The 25,610-nt window shown below is 35.9% G+C and overlaps 2 protein-coding genes across 3 annotated transcripts; both read right to left on the reverse strand.

Annotated features, from left to right (window-relative positions):
* Positions 1–1,263: 1,263 nt before the first annotated feature.
* On the reverse strand, positions 1,264–25,035 carry LOC114286668 (putative sugar phosphate/phosphate translocator At3g11320). Its single transcript, XM_082882673.1, has 4 exons — positions 24,077–25,035; positions 23,877–23,980; positions 23,545–23,773; positions 1,264–1,843 (listed from the first exon to the last, which is right to left on the reverse strand). Exons 1-4 carry the CDS (start codon positions 24,524–24,526, stop codon positions 1,697–1,699), a joined length of 930 nt encoding a protein of 309 aa, XP_082738799.1. The 5' UTR covers positions 24,527–25,035; the 3' UTR covers positions 1,264–1,696.
* Positions 17,811–21,023, reverse strand: LOC114321673 (uncharacterized). 2 transcript variants are annotated; one of them, XM_082882671.1, is made up of 3 exons: positions 20,664–21,023; positions 18,660–20,269; positions 17,811–18,564 (listed from the first exon to the last, which is right to left on the reverse strand). In XM_082882671.1, the coding sequence occupies exon 2, from the start codon at positions 20,243–20,245 to the stop codon at positions 18,821–18,823; it is 1,425 nt and encodes a 474-aa protein (XP_082738797.1). In that variant the 5' UTR covers positions 20,246–20,269; positions 20,664–21,023; the 3' UTR covers positions 17,811–18,564; positions 18,660–18,820. The 2 variants fall into 2 exon arrangements, with proteins under 2 accessions (XP_082738797.1, XP_028124679.2); XM_028268878.2 differs by lacking the exon at positions 20,664–21,023 and having other exon boundaries at positions 18,660–20,492.
* Positions 25,036–25,610: the final 575 nt, after the last annotated feature.

The following is a 25,610-nucleotide window of genomic DNA, read 5'->3' on the forward strand; positions in this document are numbered from 1 at the left end:
TCAGTGTCATTGCATGGTGTCTCTTTGGTAGGGTAAAGTATACTGGCAGCTAGGTTAACATTGTCGAGTTTATAGTAAAGAATGAAATTGTGTCATTAAAATAATTGAGTTTAAAAGTAAAAATTCATGTGTAAAATCAGAAAAATTTGATTCGTTGCAGTTATATCATTAAAATAGTTGAGTTGGAAAGTAAGAATTTGCATGTAAATCTGAAAAATTCAATCCGTTGCGATCCCTATTTGTTGACCTTATATTGAAGATAGATTTGGTGCACAGCAATTTGACGCTGGGATGATGTGTTAGGTTCTAATCGGTGATTTAAAATGCAATTTTTTCCAGCTTTGTTGGGGTATTATAAAATTTGGAATAAATTATAAATATACCCTTTGAGTTTTGTTTAAAATACAATTTTCTCTTGTAATTCTAAAAATTATACTCCGTCTTCTAAAATTTTTAATTTCGTAACAAATGATCCATTTTATTAATAAATCATAAAATCAATCAACATTTTTTAATATTAGAAATTTTTTTCAATTGATAATTCAAGTAATTTTATCATTATATAAGAGAGTAATTAGAAATTTTATTTTTTCTATTAATTTTGTTAAATAAAAATTATAATAAGAGAATATTTATAATTTTTAAAATCATAAAAACAATCCGTATTTCAAACAAAGCTCACTGTAATTTTCCCTAAAATTTATAGGAGCAACAAAGCAATAAGAGCATGGAGATTGTTTAACTATGGGACTGAAGTTGAGCTCTTCATCAAGAAAAACTAAATTGAAGGTAATATTTTTTAAAAGGGAAATGTCAGAGAGCTCTAAATCTAGAGCTCTAATTTGAGCTCTAGTGATGTGTCAAAGCCAAAAAAAAAAAAAAAAACAAACAAAACAAGGCACAAACATCACATCAGGGTGGATCCCACCTTTCCATTAGAGCTCTTATATTAGAACTCTTATATTAGAGCTCTAAAGCATTTTTGTTTTTAAAAATAAAATAGAATAATAGTATTTACAGTACAAGTGTCTAATCAATCTAATCTAGGGAGGTGAGACGAGACTCCAAACCAACACCCCCCCCCCCCCCAAAAAAAAAAAAAAGAAAGTCAGAAGACCACAATAAGTTAAAACAAGATCTACTGTCTTCAAAATTTTCTGTTCTAATGCACTTTCAATAATAGAATAATACCTTTTTTATTTAAAAAAGAAAATTATCTAACGATTAAGGATATATTAAGACAAGAATGGAGACCCCTTACTGTAAAATGGTAAAATTGCAGTGTCATTCATTAAATAATCAATATGAGCAATGTTTTTTTTTTTTTTTTGAGGACCAATATGAGCAATGTTAATAGCATTCTCTGTAGGTCTGAATTCTACAATCCTTTCCTGAAAGAATAAAAGACTGCATCCATATCCCCAAAAGCTGGGAGGAAGAGCAAGATGAACCAGTAATTTATTACTTGAACCTTCTACTCTAGCATTAATGTGGTGGTTGGTTGTTGCTGATACAGATGGAATGGAAATCTGCTCCCCCAAGTTTCCTGGCAAAAAAATTAGAATATAGAGGGCAAATCCCCACGACGCCAATCATCTAAAAACTTACCCCCCATGAAGGTTATCCCCTGACTATGCATAAAGAAAACAAAATAGATGGAATTTGCAGCCAATGCTTTTTCCAGACTGATGATCTGTCACTTGCTACGCTTTTTAGCTTGGCTGTATAGAATTACTCCAAAGACTGTAAGTGAGTAGCCGAGCATCCCAGTAACTGAGACAGGATTTCTAAATATTAATATTGAGACCACCACAGCTACAGCTCCTTTTGCATTTCCGAGTACCTGGAAGGACCACCCAACATTTGTTGTCAAGCAGAAACCAAGCATCCAAAAGAAGTTCCATAAAAGAGTAAACAAAACTAAAAACAATGCCCAATTAGTATACATTAATGTGTGTTTGAGAGGGAAAAGATTGAGTACACACTTAACCTTTGACATAATGCACAAAGTGGTGGTCCCAAGACTTAAACCCATAACCTCAATGTTATTAGCCCAAGTCTTAACTAAAAAAAAAAAAAAAAAGGTGGTGGTCAATTGGAATATTTAAGTATGGACTAGAGGACCCTAATAAGTAAACACATTTGATGTTACTAGGTTATACCAACACTGATATGATGACTCAGTCTGCAAGCGAAAAAATTACTGCTAAAAGGTCAAAAATAAATGCCATCTCAACATAAACTATAACTGAACGGAGACTTGACTTTCCTGAGCATGCTATGATGACGAATTGTGTCAATTTTGAAGAACCATGAATGCAAGCACATATTTCTCAAGTCAATCCCACTAATAAATTTGAAGGGAGATGCTATGGGTTGACTGGAGAAATATTGGAATTGACTGGAGAAATGTGGGATTGACTTAAGGTCAACTAATTGAATAATCTTTTTCAGTGGCAATTTACAGTCTTGTTCCTATCCTTGTAGCACCTTCAAGTTCAATCAATTTGACTCTTTATACTAGAGCGCACTACAACCATTCTTCCTCTCATCATGTTTTAAACAGTGGCATTTGTGCAACGTCTCAACCTTAAAACCCATTCAACTATATCATTCCAAGGTTCATTGCTATCCCACTCAGCTATCTTGACCTCCGAACTATTGATTTGCTTTTTCTAGCCAAGCTCATGCCTAAATGAGAAGAAAATTATTATCCCCATATATTCCCATAAACTATTTACTAAAAAGGAAGGTGTTCATACTGTTAGGAGCGTCAACCACCATGCATGTCAATCATCTATTCTCTTATGATCCATGACGTAAAATTCACATACATGGACAGGCGGACACAAATTTTTAAAAATGTAGGACATGATATGTCAAGGACAAGTGCAAAGCATATAATTTTATATAATTTTTCTACGTGAAATATTTATTCTCATCCAATTCATCAACTTTTGCATGCTATTCTGGTAAAAAAAATTAAAAAAATGAGTCCCAATGTGTCCAAGCATGCCTGACTCCTTCCATTGTGTCCGTATCCGACACGTGTCGGACATCGGTAAGTGACCTTCAGAGAGGTGTCCGTGCTTCATAGCCCATGACAATGATGTAGTAGAACAAATAGGTTAAGTGTGTTAAAATAGCCTATTAGTTGTAGCTTAGTGGTAGTCTATATAAATAGGTGATGTAATACAGTTGTACTTAGTTTTGAATTAAAAGAATAGAGATTGTGATTGGAGTAGAGCTTGGTTTCTCTCTCTAGCCCTTGGGGGTTTCACTCCTTAATTGGGGCATTTGTCTTCTCTCTCTCAATTTGATCTTTGATTTGCATTTGGATTTGCATTATTTGGTATCAGAGCATCAGATTATCTCAAATTTTGATTGATTCATCACCTAGGAAGCATGGATACAATACAATACGATACGATACGATACGATATGGCAATATGAGAAAACCTAAAAAAATAGGATACAGGTGCGACTAACATACGTTTGTAACAAATATATTTTATTAAATTATTAGTAATGAGTTACATATAAGTTAAAGAACGTTAATAAACCACAATGTAATTTTATAATGGAAAATACTAACTTTTAATAATTAGGTATTAATTCAAGTTAGTAACTTGTTTACTTTTCAAATTTTCAATAGGTCTTGCAAACATTTCATTTTAATATCTTGTCTAACATGTTTATATTAAAATAATAGAACTGTTCATAACTTGTCCATGTGCTTTTCCCTTTGGAACTAGTAAAAAATGTTGTATTCAAATTGACTTGCTTATTTATTTATTGATATTTAATTTTACTATTATTATACTCTCTTGTTAATCCTTACTTATGTAATTATAGGGATCATGCATGAAACAATAAGGACACATCAATTTTGACTAATTCTATTATTTAACTCACTATTTTCTTCATATTAAAGAACTAAACAAATTATAAAAAAAAATATTTTTGTATTTATCCTTGCAATTATATTAAATTATAATGATATGCGAGAAATACTACAATTATCATTTCGTAAAACAAGTAATACTTATCCCATACTTAAAAATTAAGTATCCAATACTTCAAAATTAATTAACAAGTATCCGATATGTATCTGTGAGTATCTAAGGAACTTAGAAAATATGAGGAAGAAGAACTCCGAAAATATGAGGAAGAAGGAATATATTTCTGTTATATTCAAAACTTCTTATCTTACAAGACCAAATGACACTCCTTATATAGGAGATATTACAAACATCATTATAACCCATTATATGCCACTTACATATTATATATTACCACTATCTACCACTATCATATTATATACATGCCACTATCTACCACCAACACCACTATCATATTCTATACATGCCACTATCCTTCACCAACACCACTATCATATTATATACATGCCACTATCTACCACCAACATCACTATCATATTCTATACATGCCACTATCCTTCACCAACACCACTATCATATTATATACATGCCACTATCTTATTATATACATTAACACAAATTTTCAGCACTCCCCCTCAAGCTGGTTTGAAGATATCTTCCATAACCAGCTTGCTAGTCAGCTTATCAAATTGCTTCTTGTGTAGTCCCTTCGTTAGCACATCAGCTAATTGTTCACCTGTTGGAAGGTAGGTCATACAGATTATGCCAGCATTGATTTTCTCCTTGATGAAATGTTTATCCACTTCTATATGTTTTGTGCGATCATGTAGAACTGGATTATGAGCTATAGATATAGCTGCTTTGTTGTCACAATAGACCTTCATAGGTGTCGGGTGAGAAAGCTTTAATTCTTTAAGAATTCTTTTAATCCACATTACTTCACAGATTCCATGGGCAATAGCTCTGAACTCTGCTTCTGCACTACTTCTAGCTACCACATTCTGTTTTTTACTCCGCCATGTAACTAGGTTCCCACCTACAAAGGAGCAGTATCCGGATGTTGATCTCCTGTCTGTAACACTTCCTGCCCAGTCTGCATCTGTGTATACTTCAACTTGAAGATGTCCATGTTTCTTGAACAGTAAGCCTCTCCCTGGAGTTCCTTTCAAATATCTTAAGATCTTATAAACGGCCTCAAAGTGCTCTGCCCCTGGTGAGTGCATGAACTGACTTACCATGCTGACTGCAAAGGCAATATCAGGCCGCGTATGAGACAAGTAAATCAATTTCCCTACAAGTCGCTGATATTGTTCCCTCTCTTTGACTTCTTCAGCCTTAGCAGCTTGTAACTTCAAGTTAGGCTCGATCGGAGTCTCCACTATCTTACAACCAAGCATACCTGTTTCTCCAAGGAGATCAAGAACATATTTTCTCTGATTAACGAATATACCTTCCTTGGATCTTGCAAATTCCATTCCGAGGAAATACTTGAGGGCTCCCAGATCCTTAATGTGAAATTCTTTTGCGAGTTTCTCTTTGAGGGCTGCTAACTCTGCTTCATCATTACCAGTTAAAATGATGTCATCAACATAAACAATCAAAATTGCAATTTTACTGTTTTTTGAATGTTTATAAAATATTGTGTGATCTGCTTGACTCTGCGAGAAGCCACAACTGATAACTGCCTTCCCAAAGCGTTCAAACCACGCTCTTGGTGATTGTTTGAGTCCGTATAATGACTTGTTCAATCTGCATACTCTGTCGCTTCCAAGTCTCTGCTCAAATCCCGGCGGTAGGCTCATGAACACCTCCTCTTCAAGATTACCATTGAGAAATGCATTTTTAATGTCAAGTTGATGTAGAGGCCAATCTGAATTTACTGCAAGAGATAACAGTACTCTGATGGAATTTATTTTAACAACAGGAGCAAACGTCTCCTGATAGTCAATCCCATAAGTTTGAGTGAAGCCTTTAGCCACCAGTCTCGCCTTGTATCTCTCAACGCTTCCATCTGCGTTACATTTTATCGTAAACACCCATTTACACCCAACTGTTTTCTTGTCTTTGGGTAGATCAACTATCTCCCAAGTACCACTTCTCCTTAAAGCATTCATCTCCTCCATGACTGCTAATTCCCAATTCGGATCATCCAATGCTTCCTGTATATTCCTTGGAACAAACAAGTGTGAAATCCTAGATGTGAAAGCTCTATGGTTTTTAGACAGTCTTTGATAGGAGAGGTAATTTGCAATAGGATGTTTAATGCAATTTCGGACACCTTTCCTAATTGCTATAGGAACATCAAGGTCGGAAATAGAAGGAATAGGATTACTTAAAATTTCGATGCCAGAACTCGGGTGGACATTCGGGTCATTAGGATGGACATTCGGGTCATTATTCCTCAGATGAAATCGCTTCCTAGTATAAACCTGAAGCTCAGGATTTAGATCATTTTGTAGTACTTCTCCCCTTAAACAAGAATCTTCTTGACTAGGCACCATAGAACTTGGTTCTCCTAAGTGATCATTATCAGACAGATGTGATTTTTGTGTAGGATAAATGACATTGGGGAGCGGAATAGAAATATCCCAAAAACGGTCTTCTACTCCACTTGTCTCCCCCTGAAGAGAAGTGTTGGGGAAATAGGATTTTGTTTCCACAAATGACACATCCATACTCACATGAAATTTCTTGGTTTGAGGATCGAAACACTTATACCCCTTTTTGTTTGAGGAATAACCCAAAAAAACACATTTTATAGCACGGGGGTCAAGTTTTGAACGAAATTGACTGGGAACATGAACATAGGCAGTACATCCAAAAACTTTGGCGGGTAAATCAAAAAACAACCTCGTGTCAGGAAAAAAAGTTTTGAGACAATCAAAAGGTGTTTTGTATGTTAACACCTTTGTAGGCATCCTGTTTATCAAATAAGAGGCTGTTAAAATTGCTTCACCCCATAAATATTTAGGAACATGCATGTAAAACATTATAGCACGTGCTACTTCAAGTAGATGTTTATTTTTTCGTTCTGCAATGCCATTTTGTTGAGGGGTATCCCGACATGTAGATTGATGAAAAATCCCTTTTTTTTCCAAAAACTCACCCAACTGCTCATTGAAATATTCTGTTCCATTATCAGAATGTAAAATACCAATTTTGGTTTGAAATTGGTTTTCAATCATATTGTAAAAATTTGTGAATAAATTTTTCACGTCAGATTTTTTATTCATCAAATAAATCCAACATAAGCGGGTATGGTCATCAATAAATGTAACAAACCATTTTTTACCAGAAAGAGTAGTGATTTTAGAAGGGCCCCAAACATCACTATGAATCAAATAAAAAGGTTTGGAAGCCTGGTAAGGTTTTGGCAAATAAGTAGAGCGATGAAATTTTGCAAAAATGCAACTTTCACAATAAAAAGAAGAACAATCAATCCCTTTAAATAATTCTGGAAATAAATGTTTCAGATAAAGAAAACTAGGATGTCCTAGCCTATAGTGCCATAGCATTATTTTTTCTTGAACAGAGATTGAACTAGTACTATTAAAGCTCTGAGCTTTTTTATTACTAACAGGTACTTCATCAAAGTAGTAAAGACCTTCAAGCATCCCAGCACGCCCAATCATCATCCCCGAGTTCTGGTCCTGAAATTCACAATGGGATTCAAAAAATGTAACACGACAATTAGAATCCTTAGATAGTTTACTGACAGACAAAAGGTTACAGGCTAAGTTGGGGACGTGAAGAACAGCATTGAGATTAATTTTCTCAGTTAGTTTAATAAATCCTTTTTCCTGCAATAGGTGAAAAACTACCATCGGCTATTCTGATTTTGTCATGACCAGAACAAGGGAAATAGGTACTAAATAAATGGGAAAAACTAGTCATGTGATCGGAGGCACCGGAATCTATGATCCACGGAGAGAAGTTTAGGCAAGAGAAGGCTTTAGGATTTCTACCTGTTTGTGCCAACAAAACACTAGGAGTACCGGATGAGGAGTTGGATTTTATCAGCTTTAAGAGTTGATCAATCTGCTCTTTGTTGAAGGGACCTAAATCGACTTCATTAGCGGTAGGAAAGCCACGATTTTTCTCTCCTTGTTTGCTGCTTTTCCAGTTGACAAGTTTGCCATGGATCTTCCAACACATTTCGCGTGTATGGCAAGGCTTGTTGCAAAAATCACACCAAACCCGTGGCTTATCATCAAACCTGCGCTGGTAATTTGCAGCCTTGTTGGCCGCAGCATCGCTAATTAAAGCAGAAATTTCAATTGATTCACCAGTACCTTTTTTCTTAAGCATGACGCTCCTTCGGCTCTCTTCCCTTCTGACTTCGGCAAATACTTCGCCAATGGATGGGAGAGGAGGTCTGCCAATAATTCTTCCTCGCACTTCATCGAACTCAATGTTGAGGCCGGCAAGAAACTTGTAAATACGGCTGTCTTCCACAGTTTTCTTGTGGTGGTTGCAGTCGTCAACCGATTTCCATTCGTATGTGTTGAAGATGTCAAGATCCTGCCACAACCTTTTCAACGAATTGAAATATTTGGTGACGGAATCATCTCCTTGACGAATCTCTCCCAATTTCAAAGTTAATTCGAAAACTTGAGATTGATTTCCTAGGTCAGAATACATCTGACTAACATTATCCCACAATTCTTGTGCAGTAGTATAGCACATGTAATTAGAGCTTATATCCTCCTCCATGGAATTGACCAACCATGTCATAACCATGGAGTTTTCAGCATCCCAACTGTCGAACAGCGGATCATTAACAGCAGGAGCCTTCTTGTCACCAGTGATGTAACCGATCTTTCCTTGCCCACGGATATACATCCGGACAGATTGTGACCAGCGGAGAAAATTATCACCATTTAGGCGGATGGTGGTGATTTGGACAGAGTGAGAGTTGGACGTTTTCACTGGAATGGCAGCGGCAGGGGTTGAAGTGGTTTCGGACGTGACTTCCGACATGGCTATGACAGTTTTAGGGCTGCTGTGTTTTTTGTTGCTCTGATACCAACTTAGAAAATATGAGGAAGAAGAACTCCGAAAATATGAGGAAAAAGGAATATATTTCTGTTATATTCAAAACTTCTTATCTTACAAGACCAAATGACACTCCTTATATAGGAGATATTACAAACATCATTATAACCCATTATATGCCACTTACATATTGTATATTACCACTATCTACCACTATCATATTATATACATGCCACTATCTACCACCAACACCACTATCATATTCTATACATGCCACTATCCTTCACCAACACCACTATCATATTATATACATGCCACTATCTTATTATATATATTAACACAAATTTTCAGCAGTATCGATATTTGATACGAATACGTCATCCTATTTGAAGTATCAATGCTTCATAGTTCATCACCAAATTCAACACAATGAGACTCGCATTCGAGTTCGACATACACAGTCAATGTCACAACTTGACCTAGAATCCACTTCGTGATTTTGGTTTCACGATTGGCTTCAAATCATCTTTGCTCCCCTTCTGGTTCGCAGCTAACCTTGGTTCAACTTTCTTTTTGATTTTGTTTTAACTTTCATTTGACGAAGAACACAATCGCGATTTGAGGGCTCTTCGCGAACTGAAGTTGGGAGGTCGCGAGTTGATACCCCTTTGCGAATTGAAATTTGTTCACAATTGGAATCTTGCAACTTAGGTTGATTTCATGATTTGATGTTGAAGTGGAAGTTGTTCGAGTTCACGACATCTGGGCTCGCAAGTCAATTCGAAGACAAATCTTGCAAGTTGGTTCACAGCCTTCACTTAAGTTCAGATTCCAATTCAGTTCGCAGCCTTTCACTTGTTTGAATCTGTTAGGAAACCAGGGGATGGCCATCGTGATTTGATCTCTCTATGAAGTCTAAGTTGAAATGGCAAAGTTGAACCCAGGTCGATTCATCGACTCCATTAGATAGAGAGGGATTATGTTCATGGTTTTGGTTCATATCTTCTTGTTCGCATCTGTTCGTAGCACCTAGGTTATATTCGAAGTTCTTGCTCGTGAAGACTCGTGAACCCTAAGTTGTGAGACTCGATTCTGATTTCATTCATCGCATCGCGATTACATCACGATTTTGAAGATGTAGGTTGCTATGATTTTTGGTCGCGACGGTTCGTGAAGACTCGTGAACCCTAAGTTGTGAGACTCAATTCTAATTTCGATCTGAAGCCATAATCAAAGATCTGACTTCAATTCGCAGCCCTTATCACAGTTCGAACTTGAATCCGACACCCATAAGGAGATCCGAAGTTGATCCAAAAGTATTGGGTAAGATCAAGGTTCTGAAAAGCGGTTGCGGTCGCCGTAACGGTGGCACAGTTGCAGTTGCGGGGTGTAAAGGCCGTAGCGTAACGGTTGCGGTAACCAAAACCGTGAATTTTTTTATTTTTCGCACAATTTGAAAAAAACTTGCCGATACGCATATTTTTTTTCCATGATCATATTTATTGGGTTTAAAATAAATATTAATCAATTTTTGCAAATTTTTAAGTATAATCCAATATATTTCATATTTTTAAATCACTATAAACTGAGTTTTTTACATTTTATTTTAATAATTAATGACTTTATATTTTACAAAAACTCAATCACTAACTATTATATAAGATAAACAATGACAAAAGTAAGAATAAATAAGAGCCTAAATATATATATATATACATATTTTAACCAAGCCAAATAGATAATGACCACACTTATTATTATTATTATTATTATTATTATCAAACAATATATAGATAGACACACAAACAAAATGGATGAGTGACAGCAGTTGAATAGAATAGCATAGGTTTTACAGTTTCAACAAATCAATAACATGTTCTTCATTTTCCCTCTTCTCTCTATCTCTTGCTCCTCCCTTTTCTCTCTTTATCTTCCCTCTTCTCTCTATCCCTCTTCCCCCATTTTCAGCTTTTTTTTTTTTTTTTTTTTTTTGTCTTTTCGAAAGAAGCAATTCGAAACCGTTACGTAACGGTGCATAATAGGCCGTTACGGCTGTTACGGCACCGTTAGCTTACGACCGCTACGGCCGACACACCTGTGAATCTCAATCACACTGCAAAAACGGCCATAACGGGTTGCGGTAACCACCACAACCATTACGTAACAGCGTTACGTAACAGTTGCGGCCACTTTTTAAAACCTTGGGTAAGATCCAAAACCAACCCAAAAGTTTTGGGTGATACCTAAAAACTTGATTCCAGTCAATTTGAATCAATTCCGAAGCTTCGACGCACAGTTGCAACTCTCGCTCTTCAGATTTCATCAACTTTTGACTTGTGATTTGGAGTTCTTCATGATTCTAAAGTCACGAACTGAACTGGTTCTATTCTACATATCAATTTCATGAATCGATCACGGGTCTTTGCTGGCAAGGGTGTCCTCACGAATGATCATAGGTCTTTCTCATTGATCTGGACTTTCACACCTGATTGCTCTGGACTTTTGACTCTGTGTTCCAGACCAAGTCTCTTTCTTCTTTGATTTGGCTTGGTGCTCAGTTCTGGTGCCTCTCAAGATTGTTTGCAACCTTCGCTTTGCAAATTTCACGACCTGTTCTTGAGGATCAAAGTTCGACCAGCTGAGATTTGAATTCTTTGTTTGACTAGGTGTGAGGTCGATGGGAAGGTAGTGATGGGCCTTATGCTCCAAATTTGGGTGACGAAATCGAGAGGATGCCAATCCAAATCAAACTTGAATGAGTTCACTCTGCGATGCCCTATTGTGCCTACAGGGACAGAAGGACATACCGCGATGCAGAACTCACTCCTAACTAGCTTCTCTTACTTGGTTCTTACCTAGTGGATGCATAGTGGATCCTTTCATCTTTTGTCACATTCCTCAACCTTGCTTTGGAAACTATCTGTTTGCTAGTCTATTGATCTCATTCCGATTGAATGAGTTCATCTTTGCACCAGTGCGCTGATCAGAAATGCAAGGCTCAGGAAAATGGAGGTTGTCCAAGCTTTAGCAAGAGGGTATGGTACGGGCATGATGGGAATTGTCAATTTGCACCTATGGTTATTTAGCTAATGATGCAATTCCATGTATTCAAGGAAGGATGAGTTGCGAGCGCTATGTTTGTGTCAAGCATGGAGATGAGATGCAACACCTATTCCTCCCCTACATTGAGCTCACTTAGTCGCTACTTAAACTTGAGGACAAGTATCTTAAAGAGGGAGAATCTGATGTAGTAGAATAAATAGCTATGAAGCACGGACACCTTCCCAAGGCCTACGTATCAGTGTTGGACACACGGTGGACACGGGTGTCTGACATTCTCCCTGAGGTGTCCCCTTTTTTTTCTTTTTTTTTTATGAATTTTTTGTAGCTGGACACGTTTTGGACACACTCGGATACGTTTCGGATACCGCAGGGCACAAAATGTAATTTCTAAAACTTCTAAATGGGGCCAAACTATAAAAAACCAAAACTGAAAAAGAAGAGAGGAGAAAATTGAATCGAAGGAGAAGAGAAGAACAAAGAAGAGAGAGGAGAAAAACAGAGAACCTGAACCGGTTGAAGCGTAGATCGAGGTGTGTCCTTCTTTGCTTCGTTTTCCTTCTTTCTTCAGTTTGCACGTCGTCTCTCTATTTGTGTGTCTTACGGCCCTCTCTCTCTCTCTCTCTCTCTTGCACTTTGTTTCCTCTCTTTCTCTCGCTTTTTTGCAGGTCTTCTCTCTCTGTTTCATCTCTCCCCCTCTATTTTCTGTGTATGCTTTGTATTTACATATATATATATATATATATATATTATTCTCTCTTATGAGAGTTTAAAAATTCTTTTTTTTAATTTCTTAAAAATCTTATTTTTTTTTTATTTATATCGGAGCCCCTCTTTTTTTTTCCTCTTTTTCTATTTTTTTAACAGTCCCGATTTAGAGCACTAAATTGGAAGCTCTAAAAGTACTACTAGTGAGGTGGCAAGTGCAAGAAAAAAATAAATAAAAGCCAAACTATCACATCAATAGTGGGGTCCACATGCTGCATTGTCATTAGTGGTGTTGAATAGTGGTCTGAAGCATTTTTCTTTTTTTGGGTAAATTATGCAAATAGTTCCTGTACTTTACATGATGTGTCAATTTGGTTTCTGTAGTTTTAATTTGCCCGATTTTGCCGTTTAATTTAACGAATTGTGTCATTTTAGTCCAATAAATAACGGTTGTTAAATTATTTTAACAGAAGGTCAAATAATGTGTCAATTTAGTCTCTGTACTTTACATGATGTGTCAATTTAGTCCATGTAGTTTCAATTTTCTCAATTTGGACAAGGACTAAATTGACAAATTGTGGAAAATACAAGGACCAAATTGACGCATTGTTAGACTTTCTGTTAAATTAACTTAACAATTGTTATTTATTGGACTAAAATAACACAATCCGTTAAATTAAGAGGCAAAATCGAGCAAATTGAAACTACAGGGACCAAATTGACACATTGTGTAAAGTACATGGACTATTTGCATAATTTTCCCTTCGTTTTTTAATTACCTTTCAATGAACCTTTTTTTTTTTTTTTTTTTCAATTTTAGACATAATAAAAAAAAATAAAATTATATATATTGAACGTGTCTCTAGTGTGTCATGTCCCCCCTTTTTTGAAAATTTGCATGTCCGCATGTCCGCACGTCTGTGTCTGCGTCCGCGTCTCTCTCTCTCTCTCTCTCAATTTGACTTTTGATTTGCATTTAGATTGCATTAGACAACCTAAGGCCTCTTACACCAACCCAGTCACCAGGCAGAGCACAGGGACACTAGACCTTTTTGGTGCAACTTACTAGAAATGCTTATATCTTCTTTCTTTTTTTCTTGTTTTCCCCTTTTTTTTAAAATTTTGAGAAACTATGCATAGTGTTTGGTACAACTTCTACTTACCGTTTATGCACCTACATTAGGACCACCTTCAAAGAGCCATATTTGGAAACAAAATTTCAACTTAAAAGACCAAAGCAACTCTTTGCACAGTTGGGTGGCTTTGCAAAAATAAAAATAAAAATAAGAATGGAAAAACAAAGAACATGCTTCCCCAAAAGGATCTACCCAAGGTGCTTGTTAAGGAACCCCACAATGGATTCCAATTTTTGTAGCTTCTTTTTGGTTCTTTTTCTTAATTTGCTTAAATATATTGCATAAGGGCACCTGATAGGATGGTCATAGAAAGTCTTAATTTTCCATTTCAGCATCCACTTTACCAGCTAGTATATACTTATTTACAATATCACAGATTCACAGGTAATTAGAATATCCAAGACAGCCTATGAAGCGTAGATATAGACAAAGACAAAGACAGAGACAAAGACACGACACAAATATGTCGACATGGAAAATTCAAAAAAAGTTCAACACAGATTCAGTTCGCACACACCACAAATAATTATATCTTAATATTATATTATCTAGGAATACATTATATGGTTATTCATGTGCACAATATATACAAGGAGTAAATTCATTTTACCCCATTGTAGTTTGGCGCTAGGCCACTTTACCAGCCTATCATTCAAATATAACTAGAAAGCCCCTATGTAGTTTTGGACTAAAGTGCTACTGTTAATTTTTCCATCCAAACTAACAAAAGGTGTAGTACATACACCATTTTTTAGAGTGGGTTTTGCTTTTTGAAAAATTAGAATGAAATTTAATACAATAAAAGGACAAATTTACCCCCATTTTCTCCAAACCTAAAATTAGATAAATATGTTAATTAAAATAAAATAAAATAAAATATAATTAAGAATTGATCTAAAATATAAAATATAAGATAAACAATAATTAAGAATTGATCTAACATGTAATTAAATTAAAATTAGATTAACATGTTAGAAATTATAATAAATAATTAAGAATTTAGCATTAATTGTGATCCAAAATATAATTAAATTGAAAAGTTAGTAATTACAATAAATAGTTAAATATTTAGGACTAATTGTGATTTAAAATATAATTAAATTAAAATTATAATAAAAACTTAAGAATTTATTAATTGTGATTTAATTAAATTAATACTAGACATTATAAATTATGTGTATGAGAGATGAGAGAGAAAGAAACTACCAAAAAATATAAAGTTTGAGGGTATTATAGTAATTTCACATCTATAATTAATGGTGTTAACGGTTGCATTTTAGTCCAAAATTACATGGAGGGCATATTACAACTTTTAAAAGACATGGGATAAAGTGCTATCAAGATATACCATAGGGAGGTAAAATGGATTTTGCCCTATATACAAAATTAAATAATTTATATAGGTTGTTTTGGGAACCACCTAAAATAGCCAAAAAACGTAAGTTACTACTAAAAAGTCAAGCTCTTCTTTCTACTTTTCTACACGTCTATTCGTAAAAAAACTAAAAAGCCAACTAAAATTGCTACTTCCCAAAACAACCCTAAGTAAATCTTGTATCTAACTCTTTATATGAATTTTTGGACTACTGAACCATAGTAGTTCAAAATCAAACAAACTATAGCAAACATATATAATTACGATTTGTCTCATCCTCTTTAGCCATCTACTAATATATTTACATATCTTTTTCATTTGTCATTTAATTTTATGTGAAACTTCCATAAGATTATTCTTAATAACTATAAATTTTTTAAGGGTACAAGATATTTATATCAAATTTTCAAATTTTGACAATCAGATGTTAGCAAATGTCCAAGAACTGTTAGTCTCAAGCTTATATTTTAATGATAGACATGGACAAGAAGTGACAGGAACGTCAGATTGCAAAATGAGTGTCAGACGTGTATCTGAAATTAAGATTTTTATTTTTAATTATGGACATGAAAAAATGACTACGGGACACATGTCCAAGAAGTGCCAATGTCCAACATGTGTCAGTATTATAGCGACCCTGGTTTGAATTCGACCCGTTGAGGTTTTGGATCCGGGCGTCTTTGTTTTTTTTGATGGTTCATGTCTTGCTTCTACTCATTGTTTATTGGGTTTGGTTATTAGGGTGTCTTGGTTGTGTTGGGAACATGTTGGTAACTTGTTTCTCAAATTGTTGTCATCCAAAATTTTGCTTCTGCGCTCGAGCGGTCATTGTGAACTTCCAGCACTTTTGCAGGTCTGCAGAGAGAGATACTGGGAGTTGTCATTCTTCGCTCGAGCGGTCATTCTTGTGCTTGAGCGGTGTTCGCTCGAGCGATTTCTTGTGCTCGAGCGGTGGTCATTTGCCTGCCAAACTTATGAGAGTTTGTATTCTACGCTCGAGTGACACTTCTTGCGCTCGAGCGGCCACACTTTTTGTGTCTGGACACTTGAGGGTCACTTTTTGCACTTGAGCAGTCCGCGCGTCTATATAAGGCCATAGTAGTGCGTAGTGCGTTTAAAAAGTCACTTTTTGCTTTTCTCTCTCTCCTTTTTCGCGAGGGCTTCCTTTTGACCTGAGCAGATCGTGTTTTCGTCGCCAGTGGATTTTTGACTTCTCTCCCCTTCGCTCCAAGAGGTCCCTATTCTTGAGCTTCTTTTCAATACCTCACTATAGATAGACTTGTGGTAATTTTTATGACATTTAAAAACATAGTTTATTGTTGGTTTTTGTTAAAAAGAATATGGGTGGACTTGGACATATATTGGTGAGTTCGTGGGTTGTGTGTATAATTGGTTGTGGGTAATAAATCATGTTTAGAATATAAATTGGAAATGTTAGGTATTTTGTTTATTGATTTGGGATATTAAAGAGAAGTGTAATGTTAGATGGAAATTGGGTTATGATGTGGTTGTTTAGGAATAATTGGGGTTTTGGATTAATGTTGGTAGACGTGGCCATTGTGGTGTTTGTTGGGATTTAGAGTAGTAAGGTTTTATTTTCAAAACAAAATGGAACTAATTACCCCTTTTTATAAAACTTGAGAGTTTATGATGAACGAAAATGTAGAATTACCTAAGGGTGTGTATTATTTCGGATTATGTAATTGGCATCTAGAGTTTGTCTTTGGCCATCGGTGGAAGATGGTATTGATTGTTGTTAGATGTATGTCATGAGTGCTATTGTAGATGGGCTATGTGATGTAACACGATGTGTTGTCGATGATAAATGAACATTGTGAATAGACAATTCCATTGTTGAGTTATGAATTATGTTGTTAAAGAGGTAATTGGAACGCTTGTAAGCGTTGTTTCCGTTGAGAGACTATTGTTGAATATTTATGGTCTTGATGTTTAGTACCCCATGATGTGTTTGTGAATGTTTGAAATAAAGGAAAACCCGTGTGGAACAGTGGTTCGCGGAGTATATTTTAAAAGAAATGAGTTAACGTAATTAACTGATAGTGATTGTTATGGTGGTGATCGGACTAGGTGAATGTATTACACTGTGTATTATTGATGTTGGTTAGCGTGATTATATTTTATTGTGATGATGTTTGGGGGTCTATTACCCGCCATGTTGAGCCAATAAAGTGTGGTGCCTTGACAGAGGTTTTCTCGTACCTTCCACTTTGCGCCTAGTAAAGTATGAAAAAGGGGTCCATTTCCCGCTGTATCTTAGCCGGCAAAGCATGGCGAATTGTGATAGGTTCTGCGTTCCCTTCCGGTTTACGGTCGGTAAAGTATGACCTAAGGAGCACCTCCTTCCGGATGACGCCGGTAAAGCTAAGAAGCACGGACACGGACACGCGACACGACACGCGACACGACACGGACACGCAAAAACGCAAATTTTCAAAAAATAGGGGACACGACACGCCGGGGACACGTTCAATATATATAATTAATTTTATTTATTATATGTCATAAAATTATTTAAAAAAATCAAATAAAGGTAATAAAATATACAAAATAACACTATTAAAATTATAAAAAATAAACATTTAATTGATTTAACATCATATATATCGTTCACAATTAATATAAAATAGCATTCCATCAATACATAACATGTCATTCGAAGCTACCAACCAAAAATGCATGAAAATCAAACCACAAAATATAAAATTATCCAATGTACCAACAACTATTACAAAATCCATAAATATCAACCTAAGTAGAGGAAACTATTACAACATCTTCACCACCGCCTCCATCTTCTCCTTCATCTGTAAATAGGACCGCCTCCATAGCCGGTTCATCAAGTGAGAGGTTAGCTATCCCAAGCATTCCAATATCATCAAGTGAGTCAAAGTTATCTCCGGCAATATCCCACATTTTTGTCTCTCCTTGCAAGTATTGGGAGCTCCTCCTTGATAAAAGACGAAGATTGCTATGAATGAACACCAAATCCTCCGCGCGTTGAGGGACCATCTTGTTCCTTCTCACTGAGTGAATAAAGGAGTAAGTACTCCAATTTCTCTCACAACAAGATGAAGAGGCAGGTTGCACAAGCAATCTCAAAGCTAGTTTTTGAAGAGATGGTGCATATGCACCATATGCACACCACCAAGTATAAGGATCCATGTGCCACCTATTATGAATGGAATCATACTCTGAGAATGCTTCAACATAACCCGAAAATTTTCCAAACTCAGTTATCACCTTGGTTCGCTCCGTGATATCTTCAAAATACCTCTTAAAACACTTGTTCCTCTCACGTGTCACCTCTTCATCCCTATGTGGAGGAACTCTATTTTGATCCTCATGGAGCCACTCATCACTATAATACCTACAATCCAAAATAGGAAAAATAATTATTTCAAGAAAGACTAGATAAGTCCATTAAAATGAAATATGTAAAACAAATTTAAATGTGGTACTTACTTTGGATTCAATGAATGTGCCATACAATGGAGAGGAGTATTGTTTTTATTCCAACGATCCACGAGAATTTGATGCACCACATTGTAAAATGTAGATTCCTCATCTATTCTTTTCCCTTCATGCCTATAAATTGACATCTTCACTTTCTCTATCATTGAGTCTCACATATCATATACTAAGTGAAGGCAAGGTTTGTCCGTATCACAAGCCCTAAGCATGTCATATATAGGACTCGTGAAGGAAAGAATATAATCAATGTAATCCCACCACACATCATCCAAAATCTTTTCTTTCACAAATTTTGCCTTCCCAACATCATCCTCTCTATAGCAATTCCACTTGTCACTAATTACCATTGCTTGAAGACCACGTTTTATAAGCTTTAACCTCTTGAGCATAACAATTGTGGAGGCAAATCGTGTTTCGGCAACCGAAAGCAACTTCAATGACACAAATTCATTGTACATAGCCAATCGCATTGAGTGATTAGAGATAAAATTCTTAATCATCAAACCATCTCCGGCAATATCAGTAATCCAACTACATTCTTCATATGTGACTTCATTCCTCTCAATATTCTTTGCGGCACAAATATTTTTCAAAGCTAGATTTAATGTGTGCACCACACAAGGAGTCCATAGAATATGAGGGAATTGAGCTTCAATGAGTTGTCCGGCTGCCTTACAATTAGGAGCATTATCCGTGATGACTTGAACCACATTACTTGGCCCAACCTCATTAATCACTTCTTTCATCAAATTTGCAATGAAATATTTGTCTTTAGTTTCTCCAGAACAATCAACTGCTTTAATGAACATAGGCCCACTTTCACTCACTGCCATAAAATTAATCAAAGGCCTCCTTTGAGAATCACTCCAACCATCACTAACAATGCTCACCCCTTTTTCCTTCCATGTGCCCCTAATTGGTTGCAACAATTTATCAATGTTTGCCCTCTCTTTTTGAAGTAATGTGGTTCGTAACAAATTATAACCGGGAGGCAAATATCCAGGAATATTATGATTTGCAGCAAATGTGTAAGAGCTAACATAGTAAGGATTTCTTGCAAGATTAAAAGGTACCCCCCCCGAGTAGAACATCCTAGCAATTTCAAAATGCAATTGCTCTCTATCCTTCAAGTTGAATGCTTTCTCAATAGCACTTCCACTCCCACTCCCAGGCGCACTCCCACTCCCACTCCCACTCCCACTCTCACATGTTCTACTCTTCTTTGATTCATAAGCATAACTACTACCCACTGATACAGTGGAAGGAGGCAATGGTACATTTTTGGGAAGAGCATTTTTAATTCTCAGCTCAGCAGCATCATTCTCATTTTGTAGTTGTGAAAGTTTTTGACTTGTCACTTTCTTACAAGCACCAATTCCCTTTCCTGGGAGTTTTAACAAGTGTGCCCTTACTCTTGTATATGAACCTTTGAAAGTATTATTACAAAATTTACATTGTAATTGGTAATTTCCTCCTCCTTCCCCAGGTTTTGCTAATTTAGTTATATACTTCCACAATGGTTTATTCTCATCAAAATCATCATCAGGTATATCATTAGAACTACCACCCGTAGCCATTGTTTCAGAATTAATAATTGGTCCCTATAATAAAATTAATAAACATACATTATTAAAATTATATCCTCAAATAATAGAAAAGAAAAAATAAAATCAGAATATAAAAAAAATAAAAGAAAAAAAAATAAAATAAAACAAAATCAGAATTAAAGAAAAAGAAAAGAAAAAATTAAATTAATAAAAGAAAAAAAATAAAAGAAAAAAAAATAAAAATCAGAATCAAAATCAAAATAAAAGGAAAAGGAAAAAAAAATGAAATAAAAGAAAGAAAGAAATAAAAGGAAAAGGAAAAAAAAATGAAATAAAAGAAATTCAGAGACAGAGAGGGAGAGAGAGCTATCGAAGAGAGATATGAGACAGAGAGAGAGAGGGCTATCGAAGAGAGAGGGTGCGATCGAAGAAGATCGAAGAGTCGTACCTGCAAATCGACTGAAGATCGAAGATCGCCGACTGACGACAGACGGCCGACGACAGACGAGAGACGACAAACGACCAACGTGGAGCGACGACCGACGTGGAGCAACGATCGACGAGAGACGACGTACGACGAAGTCAGGTCTTCTTTCTTTCTCTCTTTCTCAGCTGTTTACCTTCTATTCCATAGTCAATTCGAAGAGATTAGGGCTAAACAGATTAGGGCAAATTTGATCTGCTTTTGTTTATTTTCAGATTGACCCCAAATTTTTTTATTAAACTGTGAAATTGCCCCGCGCGTGTCCCAAACGTGTCTATAACGTGTCCAAAACGTGTCCAGATGTAAAAAAAAAAAAAAAAAAAATGGGACACTCTCACATGCGTGTCGGACACGTGTCCACTGCGTGTCCGACGCGTGTCCGTGTCCGACACATGTCTGACACTGGTACGGAGCCCTCGGAGAGGTGTCCGTGCTTCATAGCGGTAAAGTGTTATGCGTTATTGGTATTGTTGAATTTGCCATCCGTGCTGTAGGTCGGTGGAGATGGAATTGATAGTATGTATTACTTCACTTATCTCGTTTTGGATATATATATATATATGTGTTGTCGGTTTGCATATTGTGGAGATGAGATTGGTAGTATATATTACTTCGGTTATCTCGTTTGAATGTATATATGTGTTAACGGTTTCATACCAGTCTTTTTTTAAATCCTTGAGCCTATGGTCAGGGAAGATTGTAGATATATGTTGGGATGTGAAGGCTTGTGGTGTATTGAGAGGTCGGATGGGGATTATGATTTGCATGTGGGGTCATATTTTCAGAACGGTTGTTTAAGTGATTTTTTTGTTAAACATGGAAAGTTTTATCAAAGAAAGAATGAGGTTTATAACATTTTCTTTTGGAAGTAATGATGAGAATATGAACGAGAAGAAATGATTTTATACTGAATTGTGTCAAGAGAAATGTTTTGAGAAAAACACAGTTATATATGCATATTTTGGATATTAAATGTCACACTACTTAAATGGTATGTCTTGATGAATTCATGATCATTTTTATCTATATGTTGTGATTGGTTAGGATCTTTGGAATCTCTACTGGGTTTAGTGCTCATCCCACATGTTGATAAACTTTTTCAGGTACAAGGCTGGGGGAATCGTGTATGATTTGAAGTCTTTTAATTGTTGGCCACAGGGCCCTTTACTTGTTGGCCGTGTACCATGTATTGTATAAGGGTAAATCTCTTTTGCTTTATTTATTATTATTCAATGTAAGCCTAAGGGCATTGTAAGATGTCTTATTTATATGATCATGGTTGTCGTAAGAGAATGTTATTATTTATTCCTGTTCTTGTTCTCAACTAAATAGAATGATTATAATTGGATTTGGTAATGTACTCGAATAATAAAAGTCGGGGAGTGACATGTATTGTCTGACATGGACACGTCCGTTATTCTTATAAGACAACTGTAAAGTTAGGATGCCTAGGTTCAAATCCATTTAACCTAAACACAGAACATGGCTTATTAGCTAGATTGGGTGTATATGAAATATACCTAATAGCATAGACATTTCTAAGAAGGTGGTGTGTCGTGTTGGGCACCATGCCTGACACTAACACGACATGACCCTTGTTGGACAATTCTCAACACTATCAAACAAAATGTCAAAACATGTCTTAAATTTTTAAAAAAGTTTCTAAACTCGAATACATTTCAGACATTTGAAAAACATGTATCTATCATTTAGACACATATGAAGCACATTACACTCCACAAATTTGAATAAAATAACTGCGAATTCAATGATAAAAGAAAAACAATGTAAATTTACACTAATTCTCTTCTCCTCATTTAGACATTAGAAATTAGTGTTACATTGTATTTTGTTATTATCTTTGAATTACAAATTTATTTACATGACAAATACATTTTGATCAGAGAAAGTCAATTGTTAGTATACATGACATAATAATTGTTTATTCTTATATATAATATATAATAAATATATAAACTATATATTTCGTAAATATCCCTTACATATCGTGACCTGCATTTTTTAAGTAAAAAATCATGTCAACATGTACGTGTTGTGTCACGTATCCATGCTTCTTAGTAACAAATAATTCCTACATGCAAGATTTACTCATTGATTATTCATCACATAATAATTTCTTCCAAAAGAAAAGCGTGTCAATAGCAAGCAATTAAAGGGTTCCTCTCCTTTCAGCCTAACTTGCCCTTTTAGATATGCGGTCAACAATTCATACTCACATTGATGTCTTGCAGCCATGGTTAGTTGACATGGCCATTAGGTCTTCAAGAGCAAGACATGGGAACGTGGAAAATTAACTATGTTAATGAATATTAAAAAATACATTTATCTCTGTTGGGTTTCACTTGCCTGTGCACACATTCTAATCTAATTATACAAACTAAGGTGGATATATGTTCTATACAGCCTTTGATATTTCCTTTCCAGTATTAATATTACAGAACAATCTACTCAATAATCATTAAAAAAATATTAAAATAGCAAAAAGAATTACATATGAAGGAAATAAAAAATATGGCAACATCAACAAATCGAAACAAGCATCAATTGGGTAAAATGTGTAGCCAGTTGATCATGATTCCACGGCCTTCCCCTCTTCACATGTGTGGGACCACCATATAAGAGGAAGGGCTGTAGAAGTGCATTCCTAGATATATATTACTAATACTATGATCTCACAATTCATACAATCGAATACCAACTTTCTCTGATTAGTGTGCAAAGACTAATTATTTTGATTCAAGAAACTAATCTTAAACAAGTAATAACTACTGATAGCAATCATGAAACCTCATTGAATCACAAGAACTGAGAAGGGGAGGCAGACCTGCAGAGTGAGAGCACTGGTGTGCTTGGTGACCAAAAAATTGGTGAGATTCACAAAATATGCCAAGGCAGAATTGAATAACAGATACCAGATGATCCAAATATCATCTCTAGCAAGGGCTAGGGTGATACCAACTACATTTTCCTCCATAAAGAGTGTTGCAGGAAGTAGAAGCACAACAGCTATTGGGGCCATGTACAAGAGGAGGTTCATAGAATTCAGCTTTTCCCTGAACACAGGTATAATCCTTTCAGAATTAATTCAACCGCGAAATAAATAATCTCAAATTAAATTGCATTGCAAAAGTAAAAACAGAAGAGCAAATGATTTACCCTTCAGAAGAAAGCAAAATCCCTTGAAGCACCGATTTAAGTGCCCTTGCAGCCGTAGCACCAACACACATTAGAAATCCAAAAAGATGGAAGCTTGGCTCACCCTAATAAATAAATAAATAAATAAGGGATAAAAAGGAAGGAGAAATGAAAAAATTGATAAAAAAAAAGAAAAAGAAAAAAAGAAAAAGAATTGATACCCCGCTGGCGATGATGACACCAGTAACAACAGGAATGAGAGTGAGATAAGTAAGCCAAGCCTCCCTCTTGAAGGTAATGAGATAGGCGAAGACGGCAGTGAAGAAAGGGGTGGTGGCACCAATGGCCTGATTGAAAGAGACGGGGAGAAAGCGAAGAGAGATGTTACCGCTAACAACAGAGGCACAAAAGACGAGGCTGAGTGCGGAGATCTTGAGGAATTGGACTCGAGATCGGATGGTCTGCATGGGGACCATCTTCAACCAGGCAATGGCGATGTAACTGAGGAGAGAACAAGCAGTCATGTGGCACATCGTTAGGAAGATCGGGTACTTGAACCCGTAGTTGCTCAGCAAGTACTTGTTCAGCAACAAAACCCCTATGTTCGATGAGTACCACGACGTCACTAGCCCCATCGTGAACACCCTGCTCCTTCCCTTCATTGATGACATTGTATTATTATTATTATTATGATTGTTAATCAATCCAATCCAATCCAATTCAATTCTCCTCTAGGGTAGGGCAGGGCAGGGCTTCTTCCAAATTCAAATCCACACACTAGATGAGACAATCATTAGATTAGATCTGCCTACTAGGGTTGGAGAGAGAAACGAATGAAGGAGGAAGACGAAGACAGATCTCAAGACCATTAGTGAATGCAGAGAGAAAAATTGATCACAGACGAGGAGGATTGGAAGACAAACTGTGTGAGGTATATACAACACAACAACAACAATAGAGAGAGCGAGCGAGCGAGAGAGAGAGAGGTATGTGTTTTTATGTGAGAAATTAAAAGGGGTGTCGAGTTTTGAGGGCGACCGACGACGATTTTGTCCTCTGCAAGCAAAATAGAGAGAGCCAGAGATTTTTTTTTTTTTTTTTTTTTTTGAGGTAAACGCGTGCCTCGATCCTCTCTATGCTTACATTTTTATATGGAAAAGACTATGGGATGTGTACATGTGCCCTTTATAATTATAGAAGGAATTAAGGCAAATTTGAATCAAAATAGGGAGAAAAACAAAATATATAAATACGAGAATTCTGTCCTGCACACTATTATTTTAGTGGTTGTTTGGTATTAGCACATTGACTCCGTTTAGTAGATTTATAGAAAAGTGATTATAAATTATAATTTAATTAATAGATTATAAATTATAACTTTAAATATAAGCTATTAAGAGCATCTCCAACGGTGATTTAAATTTTTCACTAAATCTGAGATAAAAATGACCTATTTCACCAAATTTGATACCACTCACTCCAACGGTTCACCTTTCACCAAATCTATTCCGGGACAACCGGGTGGTCGACCGGCCGGTTGACCGGTTAGGCAAAAATTTTTTTTTTTTTTTTTTTTTTTGCGAATTGTCTGAACTTTTTTTTGAACTTTCTGAACTTTTTTCGGGACGACCGGGTGGTCGACCGGCCAGTTGAGCGGTTAAGCAAATTTTTTTTTTTTTTTTTTTTTAACGGTTTGAACTTTTTTTCCTGAACTGTTTGAATCTTTTACTGGTTGACCGGTTGGTCAACCAACCA

Source organism: Camellia sinensis, chromosome 8, assembly GCF_055761805.1.
Source record: "Camellia sinensis isolate YWXY chromosome 8, ASM5576180v1, whole genome shotgun sequence".
NCBI lineage: Eukaryota > Viridiplantae > Streptophyta > Magnoliopsida > Ericales > Theaceae > Camellia > Camellia sinensis.